At 38.2% G+C, this 24,018-nt stretch overlaps 1 protein-coding gene across 2 annotated transcripts in view; it reads right to left on the minus strand.

Annotated features, from left to right (window-relative positions):
• Window positions 1–334: 334 nt before the first annotated feature.
• The window catches only part of elfn1a (extracellular leucine-rich repeat and fibronectin type III domain containing 1a), a 191,628-nt gene continuing 167,944 nt past the window's right edge, over window positions 335–24,018 (minus strand). For both annotated transcript variants that reach the window (XM_005164194.6, XM_005164193.6), the window contains one exon: window positions 335–4,896. In XM_005164194.6, the coding sequence (XP_005164251.2) occupies window positions 2,152–4,545 (2,394 nt within the window). In that variant the 5' untranslated portion in view covers window positions 4,546–4,896 and the 3' untranslated portion in view covers window positions 335–2,151. The remainder of the gene's footprint in view (window positions 4,897–24,018) is intronic.

Raw genomic sequence — 24,018 nt, forward strand, 5'->3', positions numbered from 1 at the left:
ATCTGCTTCATAACTGTAAATTTTGTTAAAAAAGGACAAGTTGTATGTTTTACTGCCCCTAGTGTTCAGTTCAACTGATAATTGCAAGCAAATTGTAGATACTTTTCCTGAGCATCCAATAAATGTTAATAATACACTTTTTTTTATTCATTAGGGGTGGGCTATGATTGTTATTGCACTGCTTTCATATTGAAAATATACCAAGACACCACATTTTACATCTAAACCACTTATAAATATGCATTCATTGCTTTGTGAACACATTGTAAGTGTTTAAGTGGAACAAAGTAAAAGCAAAGAACTCCAAAGAAATGTTATCATGAAGATCTTGACATTATGGGTGCACCCTTTCCTTTATTTCACAGTAATTTGTTTGAAAGCAGGTAACATAGTTTTAAGAAATACAAAAAAACACTCATTGTGCTCTTGTTTGTATCTGATGCTCTCCGTTCACAGATTTCCCAACATTTCTAAGTTGAATGAGATACAGGAGTGCTACACTATGCAATATAAAAAACATGTAGGTTACTTGTTAGATTACCTATAAACCTGACAGCTCTTGAAATCTACTGAAATGTATTGTCTTTTTAAAAAAATGACAACAGATGAAGACTTTTTTTTCAAAAACATCAACACTCAAAGAAAGAAAATACATTTATACAGATTTTCCAGAAGTTTAAGGCGGTTTAAAAAAAAAAAGCAAGAAAAAAAAAGAAAAAAACGAAAATAAGAAATTGGACAACCCCGTTACTTCCTGCACTAGATGATGTACAAATCCAGTGGCAACAGTTTGGCTGGGTTATGTAGTCTTTCTCAATCATGTCTCACCTTCCTGATCAGCATTGATCATTGCAGGGTCCGTGCAGTGCCATTCAACATTTACAAAAGCATTTTTACCCGCCAAACAGTAGAAAAGCCTAAAACAACACCCTTAAGTATATAAACATATTTTTTTCTCATTGATTGAATATTGTTGACAAATGACAAATACATGAAACTGAAAAGTATGAATATCAAAACTTAGCATACAGCATGAAAAATGGGGATCATGTGGTTGTAAAAAACAACAAAGAAACTGCAGCTGAAAAGGCTGCGTTATGCATGTAATACATTCATCCGTAGGGCTGTTGGCTCGAGATTGATGGAAACATCTGCAGAAAATAAAATGTGTGATGAGCTGCCACCCAAGCACTTTGGTTCATGATCAGAAAACCCCTCATTACTATTAGGCATCGTAAGGTCAAAGCAGAAGTGCGTGTTTTGTGGATCGCTTTACTGGTAAACAACTACATCTAAACGGTCTACTTTTCCATTGCTTTTCATTTTCTTCAACTTTGACACTGCAATCGTGTATGCAGATGTTTCATCTACGCAACCCCAACCACACTGATTCACTTTGTGGTCATGATACACTAATGTAACATCATATCAGCCTTTGTGTAATATTGTGCGGTCTGATCAGTGGCATGGATCGGAAAGAAAAATTGGCAAAGCAGGGTAGCGTAAACTGTGGCCTAAAGGAAAATATGTCATTTCATTGACCAGTGCAATGTTTATCCATCAGGACGGTAAACATTCATTTAAGGACAGATAATATCACAGGAGCTAACTCCAAAATCCATGGTCTAAACCTGAATCATACACATTATATATTTGTTTTGTTTGTTTTTTTTCTCATTTTTTTTTCAACAGCAAACGTTGCAAATATAGAAACAGTATCTGTACATAGTTCATTTGTTTTTAGATCAAACTGAAACATTGGGAAAAAAGGTCCATAAATTACAGTGGTCCTGCAGAAGAAATACTAAGATTTCAGAAGATGTCTGTCACTGTTGGATTCTTTTTAGTCTCACAGTACACAACAGCAAATCCACTGTCACAGGACTTGGCCATGCGGTAATCAAATACTAAAAATCCGTTTCAACATATATATATATATATATATTTTATATTTGCAATATATTCTCATCTTGTTGCTTTAAGTAACATCTTTTCATTTTGGTACACAAACCTTTTTCCCTAAGTTGAAAATCTCTGTGGTGTAATATTTATCCTTTAGAATTTGATTTCACTAGATTAAAGATTAATTATGGTCCTGATCCTTTGTGGTCCATCAAAAATGGAAAAGACACAAACAAACACTTGAGAAGATTAAGATTTTTGTTGGGCCGATACTCCCTTCCAGTAATCTAGAATGTCATGCAGGTCTTCATCCTTTGCAAACTGCACTTTTTTCCTTAGAGCGTGGCCCGCAGCCATGTACTCCTCGTCTTTGTGTCGCTTGCGATGGAGTTTAAAGCGCTCCCAGATGCTGTGTGATGGTTTGCAGTAGTACTCAGGACTAGACGAGTAACTGAGATTGTGATACTGGGGAGAGAGTTGTGAGTAAGCCAAGTCTCTTGCCCGAGGCCGCGTCAGAGGCTCTAAGATAGAGGTTTTCCGGCTTTCTGGTCCTTCCAGCTCCTCAATTTGGTGGGCATCAGGGTAAGAATGCCGATGCTCACTATACTGGCGGATCTTTTCCGCCTCTGCCCTTAGTATTGCAGCTGCAGGCGTGATGGTCAGGATAGTCTCTCCTGTGGGTGAAGTCTTCTCTATGTACTTTGATTCTGACTTGTATGACCCTTCTGAACGATAAGGCCTCGGGCTTCGTATTGAACCTCCAGTAGCTGTACTGGGACGTTTCGGAGAGGCGTCTGATGCATGATGTCTTTGTAAAGAGTGGTGGTAGCTGTCCTTGTAGACAGGTGAGAGGAAGCCAGACTTGCTCTGAGGCTGCTCTGAAATGAGTACCAACTGAGGTTCAGCAGTTGACACCGCACCAGACTTCACCCCTTGGAAGGATGTGGATTCTGATTTTAGAGCATCAATACAATTATTAATAATCTGGTTGACCTTGTCCACTTCTTTTGCAATTGTCGAGATCTCTGCAACCGAACCTTGGCTATTGCCAGCCATGGACATCTCACAATCCCTTCGATCCGGATGCTCCCCTGTTCTCACTTCCATATAATTCCCTTTGGCCATTTTCGGTGTGTCGCTGATGTCTTGCAGTTTGTATTGTTCCATTTCACTGCCGGACGGTAGGTAGGGCATCCGAGTCATGCTCTCCCCAGCCATCATTTGCTTTTGAGACATCCTTGATATTGTCCCGCCTTCCAGCTCACCCCCATATTTAAGCTCGATTATGTTCTTCTTTAGGCTGCCTGCCTTTTTGTGCTTTTCATCTTGTTGCCTCTTTTTCCGCAAACAATAATACACAATGCCTAAAACGATTACCATACTGAAAAGACATCCTAAAATAGTCATTATGTAGTGAGTGGCAGTTGCATTACTTGCTACTCGCTCTTTTCCATTCTTAGGCCCAGTAGATAGTGTCAGGCAAGTATGATTGAATCGCAATGAGTTTCTTATTGAAGCCACACAGTAGGTGTAATCAGTGTGGGGTTTCAGGTTTTTTAGTTCAATGTCCTCTTTCTGTCGCTTCAGATTCTGTATATCAGTGAAGAAGCTGTTGTTGTACAACACAAGGATGTACATTTTCTTGTAGGGGTAAGGGATCTGAACAGTGATTACTGCGTTCGTGTGAGACACTTGTTTGAGTTTCATGATTGGTTTCACATCTAAATCTAGGAACGTGGGACTTATGCTGATTTCCTCCGGCTCAGTACCTGAGGGACAGTCTTCAAGCCCACATGGTGTGGAGTCCGGAGGGAAAGTGGTGGTATCAGGAGGCACAGATATATACGGAGTCACATAATCCTCCGTGCACACAGTGGACAGCATATGCAGAGCATTCCGGTATGTGGGATTGGTCGGATTCTGGCTTAGAAGACTGTAGCCTGAGACCCCTGCAGGAGAGTCACATACCATCCGCTCACTTGTCCGGTTGGGAAAGACAGACAGCCACTTTACAAACCCCAAGAGCTCACAGGAGCAGTTGAAAGGGTTTGTGTAGAGTTCACAGGTGGTCAACTTAGTCAGGCTGGTGAAGGTAGACCCATCTAACACCTGGAGGCGGTTCATAGAAAGGTCAATGTTTTCAATGTTGGGGCACTCCCAAAAGGCATTGGGTGTCACAGTCTCAATCAGGTTGGCCTGGAGGTAGAGGTACTGCAGCTTGCCCAATCCCCTGAGAATCCCTTCAGTCAAGTTACGCAACTTATTGAAGCCTAACTGGAGAACCTGCAAATTAAACTGGGCCGAAAAAGCTCCATCCTCGATGTAATTAATCTCATTCTTGGTCAGATTCAGGTATGTGAGGTTGGTAAAGCGGCTGAGGGCAGAGTAGTGGATACTCTTGATCTTGTTCTCATTCAAGCGAAGGTCCACTATGGTGCTGTTGATATGCTGAGGGATGGCCTCATAGGGTGGCTGATTTTGGCTGCATATGGCCAACCATACAAAGCCCTTTTCACCTTCTATGAGCCAGCAGTCTCCCTTCACTCCACCCATGTAAGTCAGACATATTATGGCCACAGACCAGAAGAAGGCACTCTTTACCATGCCTCCATAACAAGCCTCTGATGCCCTCCTGGAAGCCATGAGTGATGCTTGGGGGTACCACTTGAGTTTAAACTAGGCTGGATGGAGCCTCACAGTATTTGAGCAGGGTAATAAACCCTTTCCCTTTAACCAAGGAACAAAAAGTTCAGTCTCTGGTCCAGAGGAAGATTTCACATGAGTTGGGGGTGTCTGCACTGATATCCCAACCCACTGACCATAGCTTATGGATATACAGGTTAAATCTTCAATGGAGAGCTGTTGTAGTGTTTCACCAATTCAAAATGGCCTGTGCTTATTTCCCCAGGGAAGAGCATTGTTGATGGCTTTCATCCTCTTGTCTTTTCTTCTCTCCCACCATTTTAGTCTCATTTATGGGCCCAGAGGTAGACCCTGGATAGGACAAAAAAGAGAAAAAAATAAGCATTGACTGATGCTCATAGACTCTTTAAATTGGAAAAGCAATATTTGAAACAAGTGTTAAAGTAATGAAGACATGATTTGTATCATACAAGATGCCTGATACGTATGTGTGCAAAATCATACAGCTCAAAGGAATAATTCATATCAAATTTATTTCCCTAACGTCTCACTCAAATGTCTCTGGAACTGTGGAAAGCAAACAAATAACTTTGTTAGCTTACCATCAAATTATTTTGCACACTGTTTTTCTTCCCTTCAGTTCCTGTGACATATTGCTATTATCGAGAACCACTGGCCAATTTCCACCTGACAGATAAAAGAAAACAAAAGTGTCCCTTTTCTCCCTCCATTAACTCTGAGACCATCAAAATAAGAAGAACCGATACTTTGGGGATGGAACAGATCAATTACACTTTGCACTTTTAAGTGTTTAAGTGAAAACAACCAGTGTCTCTAGAGACCAGTTTATCCAATTCAAATGTATAATTTGGTCAAATTGCCTCTAATCTTCAAAGACATTCTGCAAAAACTCACATGATAAATTACTAAACACAAACAATTTCATCATAAAAGATAATAATACGGGTGAGAGAAGCCATGTACCTCACAAGCACGGCTCTAAAGAGTCCTGCAAGCTTTTTATTGATACTCATTTGTTTTAAATGAAATACCCAACTATTAAGGCAGAAGGAAATCATGTGGGAATAGTATTTCTTTGAAAAACACTGCCCTCACGGAGAGAGGTACATTCCCTGGGGTGGCACAGACAAGAGGGAGCTTCAGTTCACAGTACTCTCAGGCAGGCTTTGAAACCACATTGAGACAGCTGTAAGCAATGTTGGCTTTTTCACAAACCATTTTGTGAGTTAAGAGAGGATGGCAACTGGTTTAAAAGCGAAAGCTTCTCTTTCCACTGCACTCCTTCCCTGAACCATGGACATAAAGGCGATTGCTATGTGTGTGTGTTTGTATTTTGCAATAACCTGAGTGCTCTGAATGTTCCTTATTTCACTTTTACTGCTACAGTAAAGGAACAATACAGAGGCCATTAACTAAAGAACGCTTTGTCCTCTATTGATATAATGGCAATGTCAAGTAATGCACATGTTACTATCTAATATGAATACAACTATGCTATATTAAAACCACAGAGTGTGTGTTAGAAAAGAATATGACAATGGCAGCACAAAATGAAAGTCATTCATTATTGCACTGCGTCTCTTTAAAGCTGGGGAAAGCTCCTAAAAGCCTCTCCACTAGATGGAGGAATTATGAGTAAAGACTTGCACAATATTGAATTCTTTACAGTGATTTCTACTGCACTAAAAACTCATTCTAATTGTGCCGTCTGATTGACCCGCTATTACCGTAAGCCATTACTTTAGCAGCTACTTGCCCTGTTGGAAGGCTGGAAGAGAGGGAACACACTGATTTTACACAAGCCATATACTAGTGAATTATGCAAGGAGAGCAGGCTTCCACTGAAGAGGAAAGAAGCATTTCTGAAGTGCATTGATGGACATGGTTCATAAGCTTTCTATGAAAGGCAGTGGATCAAAGCTGGGATTTGACTAGGGTTTGCCTGGGTTCCTCCCAAGTGGTGTGCATACATGTTAGATAATGCTCTGGTTTGAACCACAGATGAAATGTCATCTGATTAAGAACATTTTTACCAGCATTTTATTTGAATTTTTAAAAATGGAGGCAATAAAATCAGAAATGGGTACAGAAAATGTATCTTTTTAGGACCAGGACTTTTTTTTTCTTTTCTTTTTTTTCTTTTTTTTTTCTGGGGCAATGACATCACATCTTGATTGTCATGAATATCTAATAGAATGGTTTCACTCCAACAAACTTTCTGTTAGATAAAGATGTACTTGAATCAACAGCTAGATATTGGCATTTATTTAGATATTATATATACAACCTTGGGGAAGATTTGTGTATTCAAATGGTAATGCAAGTTCATGAAAACATAGGCTGAAAACATAAAAAAATAATAATAAATAAATGTAATTTAAAATGTTGATTTAATAATGATGTTACAACAAACAGTAAAAAAAAAAAACAAAAAACAAAAAAAACTGATCTTTAGTTGGCATGTAGATGCAATGTAACCTAAATTTTACAAATGGTCTATCAATATAAAGTATGACCTAATTTTAAAATGAGCCCCAAAATGTTAATTAATTATTGACACTATAAGTTTTTGGGAGTATGTACATCAGACGAGATTCTCCAGGGTGGGACATCTGAAAATGCAACATTTGCAGTAGTAGAATAGTGAACAAAGGTAGCAACATTGGTAATACTTTAAAATATTTACTACTAAAACATGCCATCCAGCTCAAGCAATGCACTGAAGTTAGTTAATTATGTCTTGGTATTTATGCACCTACTTTTGTTTGCTCAAAAGTATTTGTAAACTGCTGTAAAGTTCAACATAACTTAAAATTTTAAACATGTTTTACATTTTTTTTTTGTCTTTTAGCATCAGATTGTAGAAAAAAGTATCAATAACAGTATCTATATAAATGGTATCAGTAAGGAGTACTGTAATTGGTATTGATATTAATAAAATCTACAGGAAATGATACATATGCAAAAGTGTGTGAAAATATTTAATTAAAAAAAAAAAGTACATATTAAAACATGTATAAATAAGTATCCGTCCACATACAAAAGTCTGTGGCCGATGAGTTTGACGACAATACAAATATGGAAATTTATATCTCATTGAGAAAAATGCAATGGTTTAGGAAACAAAAGTTAACATGAAAATAAATAAATAACAGTAAATAAATAAATATGGGTGACGCAGTGGTGCAGTAGGTAGTGCTGTCGCCCCACAGCAAGAAGGTCGATGATTCGAGCTTCGGCTGGGTCAGTTGGCGTTTCTATGTGGAATTTGCATGTTCTGCCTGTATTCGTGGGTTTCCTCCGGGTGATCCGGTTTCCCCCACAGTCCAAAGACGTGCGGTACAGGTGAATTGGGTAAGCTAAATTGTCCGCAGTATATGAGTGTGAATGAGTGTGTAGCTGGAAGGGCATCCGCTGCATAAAAAGCATATGCTGGATAAGTTGGCGGTTTATTCCGCTATGGCAACCCCAGATTGATAAAGGGACTAAGCTGAAAAGAAAGTTGAATGAATGAATGAATGAATGAATGAATAAATAAATAAACAATTAAATACATAAATAAATAACATTTAATAAATTAATTAATTAATAACATTAAATAAATGAATAAATAAATATATAAATACATAAAAAACATTTAAATTAATAAATAAATTAATTAACTAATAAAAATAGCATAAAATAAATACATAATTAGCGTTAAACAAAAAAACAAATAAAAAATGAATAAATAAATAAATAAATATCAGTACATAAATAAATAAATAAATAAATAAATAAATAAATAAATAAATAAATAGCATTAAATAAATAAATACTGATAATACACTATGCCACTGCCATTGAACATACCCATGCATAAATTCAGTCATATTTTTAAAAATGTTTTAGCATGACAATCAAACCGTGCTTAGACTTCTGGGCCAATATAGTTTGTAATCATGTCAATCAAATCTACTCTCACTTCAACAGCCTTGCCAATCCTATAACAATTTGGCATGGCATTAGATATAGATATAATTTCTCCATGTGTGTCCATTACAAAAATATGTACAGACCATTGTAAGGGATGTAAACAAAAGTAATTGTCCCAACACATTTCCTGTTTTACATTTCTATAGCTTCCGAGAATCCAAAAAGAGCCACATATTGATAAATAATGTTATGACAGCTGTTTCATCATCAAGTTATGACTGAATTGCCTCTTGTTACATTTATGAAATAGTTTGATAGCAAGCAGGATATGTTCATGGGCCAATGACATGACCACATTGAAATGGCCTATACATGTTTAATGGTGTTTATTTTCTCAGAAGTGAGAAAGGCAGCCATGCCACTGTAAAATAGTGTATTAACAGTTGGAAGGGTGATGTAATTGAAAAAAAAAATCACAAAAAAACATATGCTTTCCCTCCCTGAGAGCTCTTAATATTTGCTGAGGCTCAGCACTTCTGCTGTGAGGTAGGGAAAAAAAAAAAAAAAGCATGAGTGTGTTCACAAGTAACACACCCATCTTGCCTTCTCATGGCCAATATTTACTCAAGCGACTGTTAGGACAGTGACAGGACAGGCAGGTGATGGACAGATAGACAGCTTCATCACCCCGCACTGCTTTCTGGATGGTTTAATCCTCAGGCCGTGCCGCTGCCTGCTTTCTGCTGCCCTGTGTGAACAGATATCCTGCTGTCCAGAATGGCAGTTGCTGACATGCAAGCATTCAGAGTCACGGACAGGTGCAAAGGCAGGAACCTCCGCAGGTGGATGTATTCTGGGCTGCATGGAGATCAGATTGACAGCGCATAGTAATGGAGGCCACAGCACCAATCAATCAGATCCATCAATGACACTTAAAGGTCAGAGGTCATCTTCTTAGTCAGTTGACCTTTCTCTGTTGGGTTGGTCTTTCGGCAGACCTGCGAGCTGTTGTGCACGTTAATGAGTTTGAAGTCAGACATTAAAAAGATTAGCTGCAGGACAAGATGGATGGGCACTGGCTGAATACTCTTCTGTGGTTTAACAACGAGGGGGTTTATTAGCCAATGAACCTTTGTTGGTGGTTTCATGTTTATAACAGAGCACACTCTGATCTATCTATCCAGAGTCAGTGTCAGACAACAACTAACAGAGGTGCATGCGGCTTCCGGTGAAGGGGCACAAAACAAGACATTAAAACTATCAATACCATGCAGGCACACACTTTTACAGTACTGGTGCACACTGTTGGGACATTTCCTATAGTGTGTGAAGCATGAGACACAACACAATTGCTATTTTACAAATACATTATCACGAAAAAAAAAAAATATTTAAATTAAACATGCAGAATATAGTTTCTCATTGTTAATGTTAAAAACCCCACAAAGTTCATTGTAATTTGTCAGATTCATAAAGTCATTTATTGTCCTTCAGCTTAGTTCCTTTGATCATCAGGGAATAACACAGCGAAATGAACCGCCAAATTATCCAGAATATGTTATACACTACTGCCAGTTTAGCTTATTCAATTCACCAATAGCACATGTCTTTGGACTGTGGGGGAGACCGGAGGACCTGGAGGAAACCTATATAAACACGGAAAGAACATGCACTCCACACAGAAATGCCAACTGAACCAGTTGGGACTCGAACTAGTGACCTTCTTGCTGTAAGGTGACAGTGTTAACCCCTGAGCTACTGCGTCACCCTTTTATATCTATTTATTTATTTTCAAGATGCAATGCACATCTATAATCATAGAGCCTTCAGCTTAAGAACACAGTTACTTTGTTTACCCATAATTGATACTGAATGAGTGAATATTTGTTTATCAGTCGCATCATGATGGAACTTTTACTGTACAAAGTTTTTATTTAATGATTGATTTAGAAAGAAAGATTTTATGCTCACCGAAGATGCCTATTTAATCACAATAAAACATACATGTAGTTGCATTTATTAAAAATTACTTTAATTATTTTATTTAAAAACTTTATGAAGTTTAATTTAAAATTTAAATACAATTTAAAATGTATTTCAATTTTAAAAATATTAAAATAATAAATAATAATAATAATAATGGAAATAAATATTTTGTCATTTTAAAAATGTCTTGGCAGCCACTTACACCTAATTATATGGCCTTGCTGAATGTATTTCTAAATCCAAAATAAAATAAAATAAAATTAAATTAAATTAAATTAAATTAAATTAAATTAAATTAAATTAAATTAAATTAATTTAAAATTAATTACATTATTAATTTTAATTACTATTAATAATAATACATAATAATATATAATAGTTATAATAATAATAATGATAATAATAATAAAGATAATAATAATAATAATAATAATAATAATAAGAAGAAGAAGAAGAAGAAGAAGAAGAAGAAGAACTTTAAATAAAATATATAAAATGAAATTAAAATTACAAACAAATGTAATACAATTATTATTATTGTTATTATTATTAGGAGAAGAAGAAGAAAAAGAAAAAGAAAAAGAAGAAGAAAAATAAAATTTAAATACATTTAAATAAAATGAAATAAAATGAAATTACAGTGCCACCCAGTCTTTCTTTCTAAAGATGATTCCTCTTTTTTAAGAGTGCAGGTTTATACAAAAATGAAATAACTTTATGTATATGCTGTTGTTGTTAGTTATTTATTTTTATTTTTTATCTATTTATTTTTTATGGTTACCATTTACTTGAATAATGTTGATGTGAATCAACTCAAGATTCATCTATAATACTCTACTGAAAAGAGAAAAATATGTCACCTACACAGAGGACAAGAGTAAACAGCAAATTTCCCCTTTTCTATCCCTGTATCATTTGATGTAGATACAATCGATATATTAATAAAATCCAAACATTTTTAAATAGTGTTTGTGCCTAGCCCTACTTTCACAACCAGCTGTTTTGTTTGTTCTTTGTTAACTACAGTGCTTCTATAGCTTGAGGAAAAATCCAATCCACAAACTCTGCGATTGCAGCTGCATTACATTACTTTGGTACAGTAAACTCTAAAGGACAAATTTATTTTTGGAATTACATAAAAGTGAAAAATAAAGTGATCCCAGAGGGCACCACATTCACAAAGTACATTATAAACAAACTGCAGGCATCTGAGATGGTCTGAGGTCATTTAGAGTTGTAGCGTACAAGCTACAATTCATGCCAACCAACCCTGAAACTAATGAAGAGGCACCCAGAGGCTTATAGAAGCTACAAGTGAGTGTGACGGTATTGTTCTTGCATTGTTAATGACAACAAATGTGACACTAAAGAAATCCACACAACTCTACCATTCGCATGAAGTCAGCTGTGTGGACACTCTCCTTTAACACAATACTATACTGTATGCTGTACAGTCTGTTGGGTCTCTATGCAGGGTAAACACTGATCCATTAGCTATCAAACTAGTCAGCAATACCAGTCATCAAGCAAGGAGATCTATTAATCAGAGGAACTGATTAATCAAACAGAGTTTATTAAATTTGTTTTTAAATTAATAAACTAATAAGGTGGAAAAAAACATGGCTAAATTGCATGTGGAATGCATTTTGTTTTCTTTTTTGTTTGTTTGTTCTGTTGTTTTTTTTTACAAATGTCATTAAATTCTAAAATCAAGATACATTTATTTGCATAAAAGAAGGAATGTAATTGAAGATATTATGTAATTATTGGTTTCTGGGAAAATTGTCAATTGAGTAGCCTAATAAAATTAGGTAAAATAATGATTAGATAGACAGACAGACAGACAGACAGACAGACAGACAGACAGACCAACACAATCTCACGGCAATTCGTAACTTTTTCATTTAGTGGCTAATTCGTATGAATTCGTACGATCTAATTCGTACAATTTAGTACGATTTGCTTTTCCCCCAATGACGGTTGGGGTTAGGGGTGGGGTTAGGTGCCACGCCTCCTTTTTAAAATCGTATCATTTCGTACGACTGAAATCGTACGAATTCGTACGAATTAACCACTTAACTGGCAAAACGTAAAATACTTACATTTTCTCGTGAGATCAGGCTGGACAGACAGACAGACAGACAGACAGACAGACAGACAGATAGACAGATAGATAGATAGATAGATAGATAGATAGATAGATAGATAGATAGATAGATAGATAGATAGATAGATAGATAGATAGATAGATAGATAGATAGATAGATCTTAAAATCCTTTTGTGTGATGAACTACTTTTGTCCGCCACTCATTTACATATGCAGCTGACGTTAGAACAATAGAAACTGTTGCTACTTCACAAACGTCACTTTAAAGCTAGTATTTTATTGATTCTCTAGTGTAATATCTAACGTGATGACAAAACAGGTAATTTTTATGACATTATCAGATTATGAGGCTAAACAGCATGAAATGTCATCAGTCTACAAAGATTTCCCAGTATTTCTCAGTTAACCCTGAAAAAGCCAGAGTAAAGCAAACACTACCAGATTACTATAGCATAAGTGCATCACTACAAAATACAAAAGAGAGAGATCAGTGGGAATGTCGTTTTCTTGTTCTGTAGTGATTTGTTCAGCTGTAGTTTGAAACAGACACTTAAACAATGCTGCTTTATTCCCCTAAGGACTTATTATGCAGTCTCTGTTGCCATCTTGTGGCAGAACATCAACCATCTTTGCTCTGCTCAACATGACTGGCTGGCTGTCAACGTGCTTAATCTAAGAAATTATAAATATTCAAAATTGGCACTGCATATGTGCAATCTAAGCAACTACATCCTTGCCTAAAAAAGCCTTAAATGTACAGCATGTTGTCCAACAGCAGCAATATTTGCCAAACTGTTGTCCTCTGCTAGCCACTTGTGTGGGTGGAGTAATACACAAGAGTAAAGAGGCTGTATGAGTGCTGATATCACTTTAATATATCACAGCTATCGGCCAATCAGATTCGAGAACCAGACAAAACTGTTGTATAAAGATTATTAAGCAAATGAACGTGATGAATGAATGTGCATGAATGTGCATAACCATAACATTTAAGTTAATTTTACTTGTTTCAAGTTAACAGTTTCAACTTACAACGGGTAACTCACTTTTTTAAAGAAGTCAACTTTGCTTTTAAAGCAATAAGTTCACTATATAAGTTTACTTATTTAAAGAACAGTAACTAATCACTTTTTAAAGCATAGATGTCATTGTTTTCCTTGTTTTAATTAGAAAGCTGATAAAAAAAGTCATGCTGCTTGTGAAGTAAAAAGTATCTGACAAACAAACACTACCTGTTAAAAGTCTTGTCGCCTATCAAAGTTTTATAAACAACAAATAATAACTTGACTTCTAGTTGATCATTTGGTATCAGAAGTGGCTTTTATGGAAGTCAAAAGCCTTTACACTGCTTAATTTATCAAAATAAAATATGCTCATGTCTTGATTTTTAATTATTTAATTAGGACATTTAATTAACACGCCCTCTTACTAAATGTAACCCCAAACCATGATTTTTCCTTCACCAGACTTGCATGACTTCTGTAAGAATCTTGAGTCCATGCGGGTTCCAGGTCTTCTGCAGTATGTTTGATGATTGAGATGCATTTCAACAGATGATTCATCAGAAAATTCTACCTTCTGCCACAAGACTTTAGTCAGGTAAGGTATCTTGATTTACAAACCTTTAATGTAAAGCAAGGCAAAAGTACTAAGTTTTATTTTTTTTTCCCTGTTGTAAAAGCATGACATATGAATAAATACATTGTGATCTATTTCAGAGAGCCAGAAGGACTGCAATCTTGACATCAGGACAGAGTCACAGAGTCGCCAGCGTTAACATTTGCTTTGTCTGGTTCTGAATGAGGCCCGAGGGAGGGATTATATGCAAATTGTTATTCGGTCTCAGCTGGGTTTGCATTCGGAATTAACCGTGGTTTACCAACAATGCACATTTCTATTCTAAAGCCCCACATTATGCCAAAGCATTACAGCCTCCCTTCCCAAAAAATGTGTGCCCTCTCATCGCCCCGTTCTGCATGTTCATCCACAAATATTAATGACTCTCGCTCGGCATATGCCATTAGTGCCTGCTGGCAGGCCGGGTTACAGAAATTCACTTTGTTTTCTGGGGCGCCTGAGGAGGAGCACAGACAGCCATGTGTTGAGAGCTGCTTGGCATGAACTATTGGATAGATGGGAAATTGCTTGGCCTGAAAAAACCTGTCTGGATGTGGCCAGTGCCTCTCACATCAGTAATGGTGCTATGCGCTGACATGACCATAGTTTGGGTTGGAACGTGATTGATATGGATCCCGAGTCCTTCTGAACAGATGCTTCCCATACAAACAGGTAGAATGAGACAACCGTGGGACAGCGACGGAAAATATATTATCTTTATACTAATCAACCCACTGCACCAGATTTGACAGCAATGTGAAAACCAAATGCCATTTGAATGAGGAATGAGATTCAATGGCTGCTCTCTATGGAACTTTTGCAAAACTTTCTAATTTCTTTGGAAGTGTCTGCTGTTTTGGAAGTTTGCCATATAAAGTTATTGGATGGTTTCAGAAAATTTGAAATACAGTTACTGTCCACACTAATTCTGATTCTTTATATATATTGTCAGGATTCTGCCACTTTTGTCTTGTTAATTCTTGTTTTGGTGGCAGAGTCCAGAAGTAGGTCCTGTCTTGCCTTGTATGTTGTGCTCGGCTTGAGTTTTTTCGGACCAGGCACTTATCCTGTCTTGGTATGTGTCTCTTGTTGTTGTAAACGCACAGTCTTGAGTGAGCTGCTCCTTCATGTCTTTGTAGCGAGCATGCACACGTGCCCCTGAGGAAGCTTGGTTCATGCAATGCTTGCTTGCTCTCATGTTTGTTCTGTCAGCAACATGCGGTTTCATTCAGCGTTTCAGTCTAGTTGGTTTCAGTTTCGGTTGGCGCTCAGATGAAACATGCATCTTGCATGTGTGAGTGCACAGTGAGTGTTTTTTTTTATTTTATTTTTTTTTTTATCATGTACTTGTTGTTCCGGTTTATGTTGATGTTGTTAAAGCACGTACTGTAGCATGAATTAACATGAATTAACGTAAAAAAAACATTAACAAACTCTTAAAAAAATAAATAAATACCACAATAAACGTATAACTAATTGTTGGTTTGTTACTAAATATACTAACTACCATTAACTAATAGGGCATTATTAGACCAAACGTTGTATATTTCTACCCTGTAAAACCCAAAAAGTTAAGGTAACTGAAACCATTTGAGGAAACCAGTTGCAACAAACCGTTTAAGGTCAAAAACTAATGCAAATGATTACTGTGAACTTAATCCATTTGAGTAAATGAAGCAATTTGAGCACAGCAAAACCCAATAAATAAAGAGATCTCAAACCTACTGAGTATTGTAAAACCCAATAAGTTAAGGCAACTCAAATTGTCTGAGGTAACCAATTGCTACAAACCATTTAAGTTAAAATCAATAAAAGTACTGTGAACTTACTCCATTTAAGTTAAAGTAATAAGGTATTTAATTAACTCATTGCCTTCAATACAGAGTTCAAAACTCTTTTCAATCGAGTAGAATTAACGTACATTCAGTAAATTTTGAGTTAACTACAATCATTTCGATTGATAAAGTTGACTGTTGGGTTTTACAGTGTATACATAAAACTCTTATATGATTTATAAAAAGATTAAAATAATTATTTCTTAACTTTTGAATGATGTTAAATCATTAAAAAACATCGACAAAACTTTGCTTTGATTAATACACCATAATCCTTGTCATATCTTTTAATACGCTTAAATAAATTAGTTTTAATGACAAATTGAGTAGAAGTTTTACATTGTGTTCTAATACCAAACTGTGATTCATATTTCTGCCAGATTACCACTGAAACAGTACTAGAACAAAGTGACTTTAAAGTGTTATTGATTATAAAATGCATCACTTCAAAAAAAAAAACACATGAACTGACTTCAGGAGAATCTTAAAAGGTTTTAAGCTGCATATTTGAGTCTGAATTCCTGTAATTTCCAAATGTCAAAAGCAAAGGCACCTAATGTGCCGATCTCACAATTGCAGAATTAATATACAAGTGTAACATAAGTTTTTGAAAAGATTTGAATTTCTGCACTGATTTTAACTATAAAACTAAATCAGAAATTTGGCTAGATCAATTACAGACATCTACCTCAACCAATAGCTTACTAGCAATAACTACTACTACTAATAATAATGATAATAATTATAATGCTAATAAAGTAAAAGAATTTGTGTGCTACAAGTCATGTAATTAATACAGAATCAATACAGAAAAACTATACATATTCCAAGGGTTTAATTTGTCCACTGAACGGGATGCAATATTCTCAGAGCAAAATTTTTTAGTGTTGTTGTTTTCGTATATTTGTTATATTATCATTCATTAAAAGAAGTTTAAACTGATGAGCAGCGACATTTAAAAGCATTTATCATAAAATAAACACACTATTAAATTACGTTTAAGAGAGCTTCTTTTGAAATAACAATAATTTATCTTTGACCTTAAATGTTTTTATTTTTTATTATTATTATTATTTTTAGAATAACAACAGATTTTATTCTAGCCAAAATAAAACAAACAAGACTTTCTTCAGCAGAAAAAAAATATCAGACATACTGTAAAAATGTCCTTGCTCTGTTAAACATCATTTAGGAAATGTATTAAAAATGTGTTATATATAGCAACCTTCTTGCTGTGAGGGGAACGTGCTACCCACTGCGCCACCTCATCTCCCTGGAAAACACCCATACACACTTATTCACAAACACTCTCATACACTAATTTAGTTCATTCAATTCACCTATGATGCATGTGTTGGGACTGCAGGTGAAACCTGAACATACACAAACACAGGGAGGGCATGCAAACTCCACACAGAAATGCCAACTGGCCCAGCCAGGACTCGAACCAGTGATCTTCTTGCTGTAAAACGACAGTGCTAACCACTGAGCCTCCATGCCACCCAACAGTTATTTAGGATATCTAAAAAAGACTGGCGGAAAGCTCATGCAGGAATAGAATGATGATCTTAAAAGCAAGTTCCTCTGCGGATTAGTCTCCAACTGAGCATGACAAGAGTACAGTGAGGCAAATTACAGAGGCACTTTCCTCGATCCTTTACAAAAACTTTACCTACCGAACTCAAACGGCCATGAAATGAATATGAGAAACCCATCAGGAGAAAATGTGAAGTGGGATGACTGATGGCTTTAATAGGCATAAAAAAACGGACTTCATTCTGCAGTCCATTCTCCCAAGACTGTGACCTTTAAAGCAACAAAATAGCAAAGGCCAAGAGTGTGTATAACCTCGGCCAGCAGGATACAGAAGGCTAGACCACTTTAGGGAAAGAACCGGTCAAACCAACAGAGACTGGGCTCATTAATATAACATAGACATCCTGTTTGTCCAGCCCGAGTCGCTCCAGTTAAACTCATTTTACTGCAAAAGCGTTGGCATACATTACAGATGAGCTGTTAAAGCAAACACTGAAGTATGTTTGCAATGGACACAGATGCGGAAAAGAAACACATCTGCATAAGCCATCATTTATATTCACATTTGGTTCCTCATGTTTTTGCTTGCCTTTGCCCTCGAGCTCCTTAAAACATACTGAATCTCTTGCAAATATTAATATAAATGATTCCATTAACATCATGCGCCATGTGTTGTTGAGGAAGACGGAGCTCAAAACTTAAACGAGCTACATAAACAAGTGGTAATAGTGTCTGTGGGGACTGTTCCTGTGCTGTCTTTTCTGCCTGTTCCTCATTAATAGCCCAAGTCTCCATGGTCTAGCGGAGGCCAGAAGAGTCCGGGTCTTCTAGCCAGACGGAGGCTCCTCTGGGAGCTCACAGCTGCTCCCTGGTCTGGGTGACATTTCACTTTGGCGAGCATGCAGAGCAGTGATGGCTTTTTTTGTTGTTCTCTGGGCACAACCTAATGAGACTGCTGTAGATAAACTCAAAGGATTTCACCACATATTTAGCGCTTACGCGAAATCCCCATTGTTTTGGCTTTTAAGGAGTGTATAGGATCAATTTATTAGGGGGAAAATTGCAAAAGAGGTCTTAATTGTTTCTTCTAGCTAGATTGTGGGGAAATTAAACAGAAGGACGTTTGAGTAAAGTCTACATTTCTTAGATGATTAGAAATAAAAAGCTTTTATGCTAACCACAGCTGCTAATTTGATCTAAATTGCAGTTTAAATATTTCCATTTTTATTTTAAGTTGCCAGTCACTGCCAGCATTTCTGATAATTTTCATTTAAGTGAAGTTTCCCAAACTAATTTCGAGAGGAGCACGTGATAGAATTGACTACAGCTGATCCGTATCACTAATCACTAACTAGCCAATCAGATCACTCTAAATTTAATATAAATATCCAGCCTAAACTCCATTCCTCATCTTCGTTTTTGAAAGACCCGGAAACAGCTAGCGACTCAAGCAAGCAAAAATCTGCAAAATGGAAAAGCACCAAACGCTCTCCACCACCAGCAGCAGCAATAAAAACAACAACAACAACAACAACAACAACAACAATCTCCACCAAGCTAACGAAAGCGGCGCTATCCTCGAAACTTCAGCCGAGGACCAGCATCAACTTACCCAGAGTGGGAACCAGCTTGAGCCCGAGGCTACAGTGAGAGGCCGAAAGCCAATCCGTTCAACAGCAACAAGGTTATCTCGCGGTCTTCAATCCCCATCCCCGTATGCTACAAATCTCCATCCACCGTCACCAGCCTCTTTGTACGCTTCCGCAACATCTTCACCAACCATCAACAGGAACATGACAGCAAACGAACTCCGCCAAAGCATCACAGACGCCGGCATTTCCATTCCAAGCCGATGCAATAAGACTGAACTCCTCAAACTGTACACATCCATTACCTCATCGACTCCGCCCACCAGGAACTCCAGGAACACTCGCTCCCGCCACGCCCCGTATCCCCAGCACAGCGCTTCTCCGCCAGCCTCTAACCAACCCGGACCAAGAAAAGCAACTGGAAAAACTAAGAACACCAAAAAACCACAAGCCCAACACCACCAAGATAATAGGAGCATTACTGGAACCACATCTACTCAAACCAAGGACATTAACCCAGACATTAACGCTACCCAGCAAAACAACGCCACCTTCTTCTGGCCACAAGCTCCGCAATCTAGCGCAACTCCTAGTCCTCATCCTTCTGCTACTAATCCCTTACAGTTTTCTCTTCCTTCCAACCTTCCATCTACATCTACCAACCTCATCCACTCACACCAGCCTATAAATATCAGTACTAATGCTCCTCTTCATTCTTCTTTTTCTCCCTCCAATATTCCTTCATTCATGCCCTCTTCATCCCTCCACCAAGCACTCGCATCTAATACTAACCCTCCTCCGCATCCTCCTCTCCCTACTATCATTTCTTCCACTCACCCCCCTTTCACCCTAGCCACTGCCGTACCTCTTCCCATCCCTCAGAATGCTCCAGCTCTGGAACCTCCACCCGTCTCCAATACCATCAGGAATCTCATCATCTCAGAAATTTCGAATGCTCGCACCAGAAGCAGATCTACATCCGCATCCAGTGCCTCCTTATTCAGAGATGATATTCCTATAAACCACCCTATGCATCACCTGCATCAGACGTCCATCTTCCTCATTTTAAATGCTGTTGCTCCTAGAACTTTACAAACATATCTTACTGCATAGAATACATTCAAACATTTCCATTTCCTGTACAACACATCATTTCCAGATTTTTCCTTGCTTACAATTACCTCATTCATCACATACCTCCATTCATACAAAAACATAAAAGCCAGCTCCATCAGAAGCTATTTAAGTGGCATCCAATTCTTTCACAAGTTAATTCATGGCTCTACTTCAGATGCCATAGCAAATTCGCAAACCAGCCTTCTTATTAAAGGCGTCCAAAAAACCCACCCCTCCCTCCCAGACTCTAGGCTGCCCATCACACACCATATACTGTCTAAATGTATCTCCACCCTTCGTAAAGGCTATGTATCCACACACACAGATCGTACCCTGGATGCTATGTTCATACTTTCTTTTTTCGGATTCTTAAGATGTTCCGAAATTTCTATAACTTCAAAATTCGTGCCCAGCATCCACCCCACCATATCAAATCTAACTTTGGTTGACGGGGAAACAATATCCTTCCTCATCAAGCAAAGCAAGACCGATCAATCACGCAAAGGACACCTAATTTACATATTCGACATCCCCTCCTCTACATTCCCGTTTCAAACACTCCTAGCATTCATTCACTACAGAAAAACTCTCAATCCCACCCCTCTCTCCCCCCTTTTCATAGATGATTTATCTCGCCCAGTAACACACTTCTGGTTTCAAAAACACCTTAAAGCAGTCCTTCGCCTTTCTGGCATTTCACCAGAACCATACTCCAGCCACTCATTTAGAATTGGAGCCGCTACTACCGCAGCTCATAGAGGACTATCTCAACAGCATATACAGACACTGGGGAGGTGGACATCTGATGCCTTCAAGTCATACATTCGCCTAAGCCAAAGTCATCTTAAAGAAGCCCAGAAGACCATGTCAATGAGTCATAATACCAACCCATAATGTAACTATCCCCCCCCACCCCCGCCAACCCCTCCCAGCATCACCACCACCCCGCTCAGAGGAGTCTCCATTTCCTCCCTCCTTCCCCGACTCCTGCACGCCAGCCTTTGATAGCTCAACTCCCGAGCTGTGACTACGAGCACGAGTCACGTCACTGCCCCCCCCATCAGCCCTAGCTTCTTTTATTTATCTTATTTTGCTTTGACCATTTATATACGCATATATGAGGAGCGAGTATGGCACGCCCACATATATATATGCCTATATGAATAACAGAATCATATGCCCGCGTGCGACATATACATTTTCGCATAGTGCCGTCACCCCTAAGCTCTGGCCACCGCAGGAGCGGTCCCAGAGCTTAAACCCCCCTTTTTCCCTCTAGTAGGAGTCTCCATCGGCCAAATTCCCCCTTCCCGACTCCTTCTAGAACCAGCCTTTGATAGCTCAACTTCCCGAGCTGTGACTACGAGCACGAGTCACGTCACTGCCCCACCACCAGCCCTAGCTTCTTTTATTTATCTTATTTTGCTTTGATCATTTATATACGCATATATGAGGAGTGTGTATGGCACGCCTACATATATATGCCTATATGAATAACAGAATCATATGCCCGCATGCGCCCACGCATGCGGATATATACATTTTACATACCGCTGTCACCCCTAAGCTCTGGCCACCGCAGGAGCAGTCCCAGAGCTTAAACCCCCTTTTTCCTCTAGTAGGAGTCTCCATCGGCCAAATTCCCCCTTCCCGACTCCTTCTAGAACCAGCCTTTGATAGCTCAACTTCCCGAGCTGTGACTACGAGCACGAGTCACGTCACTGCCCCCTCACCAGCCCTAGCTTCTTTTGTTTATTTATTTTGCTTTGACCATTTATATACGCATATATGAGGAATGCGCAACATGCCTACAATATATGCCTATATGAATAATATAATCATATGCCGCGTGCGCCTACGCCGCGCACATACATTTTCACTAGTACCGTCACCCCTAAGCTCTTCCCGGACTGTGACTACGAGCACGAGTCATTCCACGAGCTTCATTTGTTTTACTTTACCTATTCATGCCCACGCATGCGGACATATACATTATTTCATAACATTTGCCTATTTTTACACTACCTCCATCGGAGATAGAGTCCCATCTTTTCCCATCAAGGCTCTTACAAGCCTGCATCTCCTCTACCTCTCTAATTTTTCTTCTCAAATCACTATATCCAGCAGCCGGATATAGCAGTTCTAGCCTTTGGGGGGCGTTCTTCGAATACACGGCTGCTGTCCCGACACAACGGCATTTATGGGGAGCTATCGAGAACTACCTGATCTCATATCCCTCCTAATGCTTATTGACCAGGCGGGAGCCTTGGGCTCATCTATCACCGAGCTCAGGGTTCTCTCCCGGGACAGCATGCCAAACTAGCTTAAATAGTCAAGCACTATCTAAGTGTGAACTCTTGAAGTGAAGTTTCCCAAACTAATTTCGAGAGAAGCACGTGATAGAATTGACTACAGCTGATCCGTATCACTAATCACTAACTAGCCAATCGGATCACTCTAAATTTAATATAAATATCCAGCCTAAACTCCATTCCTCATCTTCGTTTTTGGAAAACCCCCCCTCCCTTCCCTTCTCCCTCCTCCTCAGTTTGGGCGTCACGGCGGCTCAGTGGCTAGCACTGTTGCCTCACAGCAAGGAGGTCATTGGTTCAACACTAGCTGAGCCAACCGATACTCTCTGTGCGGAGTTTGCATGTTCTCCCCGTGTTCGCGTGGGTTTTCTCCGGGTACTCCGGTTTCCTCCCACACCCCAAAAACCATGCAAAGTTAAAGTCACAAGCACATACTACAAATTAGCGCCAATAGTGATTTATTTTGGGAGCTATCGAGAACTACCTGATCTCATATCCCTCCTAATGCTTATTGACCAGGCGGGAGCCTTGGGCTCATCTATCACCGAGCTCAGGGTTCTCTCCCGGGACAGCATGCCAAACTAGCTTAAATAGTCAAGCACTATCTAAGTGTGAACTCTTGAAATGGATGTTTTTCATATAAGCAGTATGATAAGCCGTAAAATGCTTATTTGTTTTTCCATTAATTAATTTTTCTTCGGCTTAGTCCCTTATTTATCAGAGGCCGCCACGGTGAAATGAACCATCAACTGTTCCAGCAAGTGTTTTACACAGCGAGTGCACTTCCAGCCACAACCCAGAACGCTTACATTCACATATACACTTATACACTACGGTTTATTCTTTCAATTCACTTAAATCGCATGTGTTTGGACTGTGAGGGAAAGCGGAGCACCCAGAAGAAACCCACGCAAACTGGGGAAAAACATGCAAGTTCCACACAGAAATGCCAACTGGCCCAGCCAGGACTCAAAGCAGCGACCTTTTTGCTTTGAGGTGACAGTGCTAACCACTGAGCCACCTTGCTGCCCATTTATTAACTAACTAACTAACTAACTAACTAACTAACTAACTGACTGACTGACTGACTGACTGACTGACTGACTGACTGACTAACTAAAAAATAAATAAATAAACAAACAAACAAATAAATAAATAAATAAACAAGCTTTTGTGATTTTTAAATTGCTAAAAATATAAGACAATAAAAGTTTAAACACATTAGTGCACAAATTGTTATGATGATTTGTAAATTTAATATGTTTTGCTCATCGAGCAGGTTGGAATAGACTTTAAAAATGTCAAATTTCATACGAATGTAATGGTATGAATTTGTGCAAATTAGCTACTTTTATGACAATATGTAAAATTTCTCGAGTCATAAGATCGGGCTGGCTATACTCCTCACAGTTTCTAATTTGAAGCTTGATATTCCTGA

The sequence above is a fragment of the Danio rerio genome, chromosome 3, assembly GCF_049306965.1.
Source record: "Danio rerio strain Tuebingen ecotype United States chromosome 3, GRCz12tu, whole genome shotgun sequence".
NCBI lineage: Eukaryota > Metazoa > Chordata > Actinopteri > Cypriniformes > Danionidae > Danio > Danio rerio.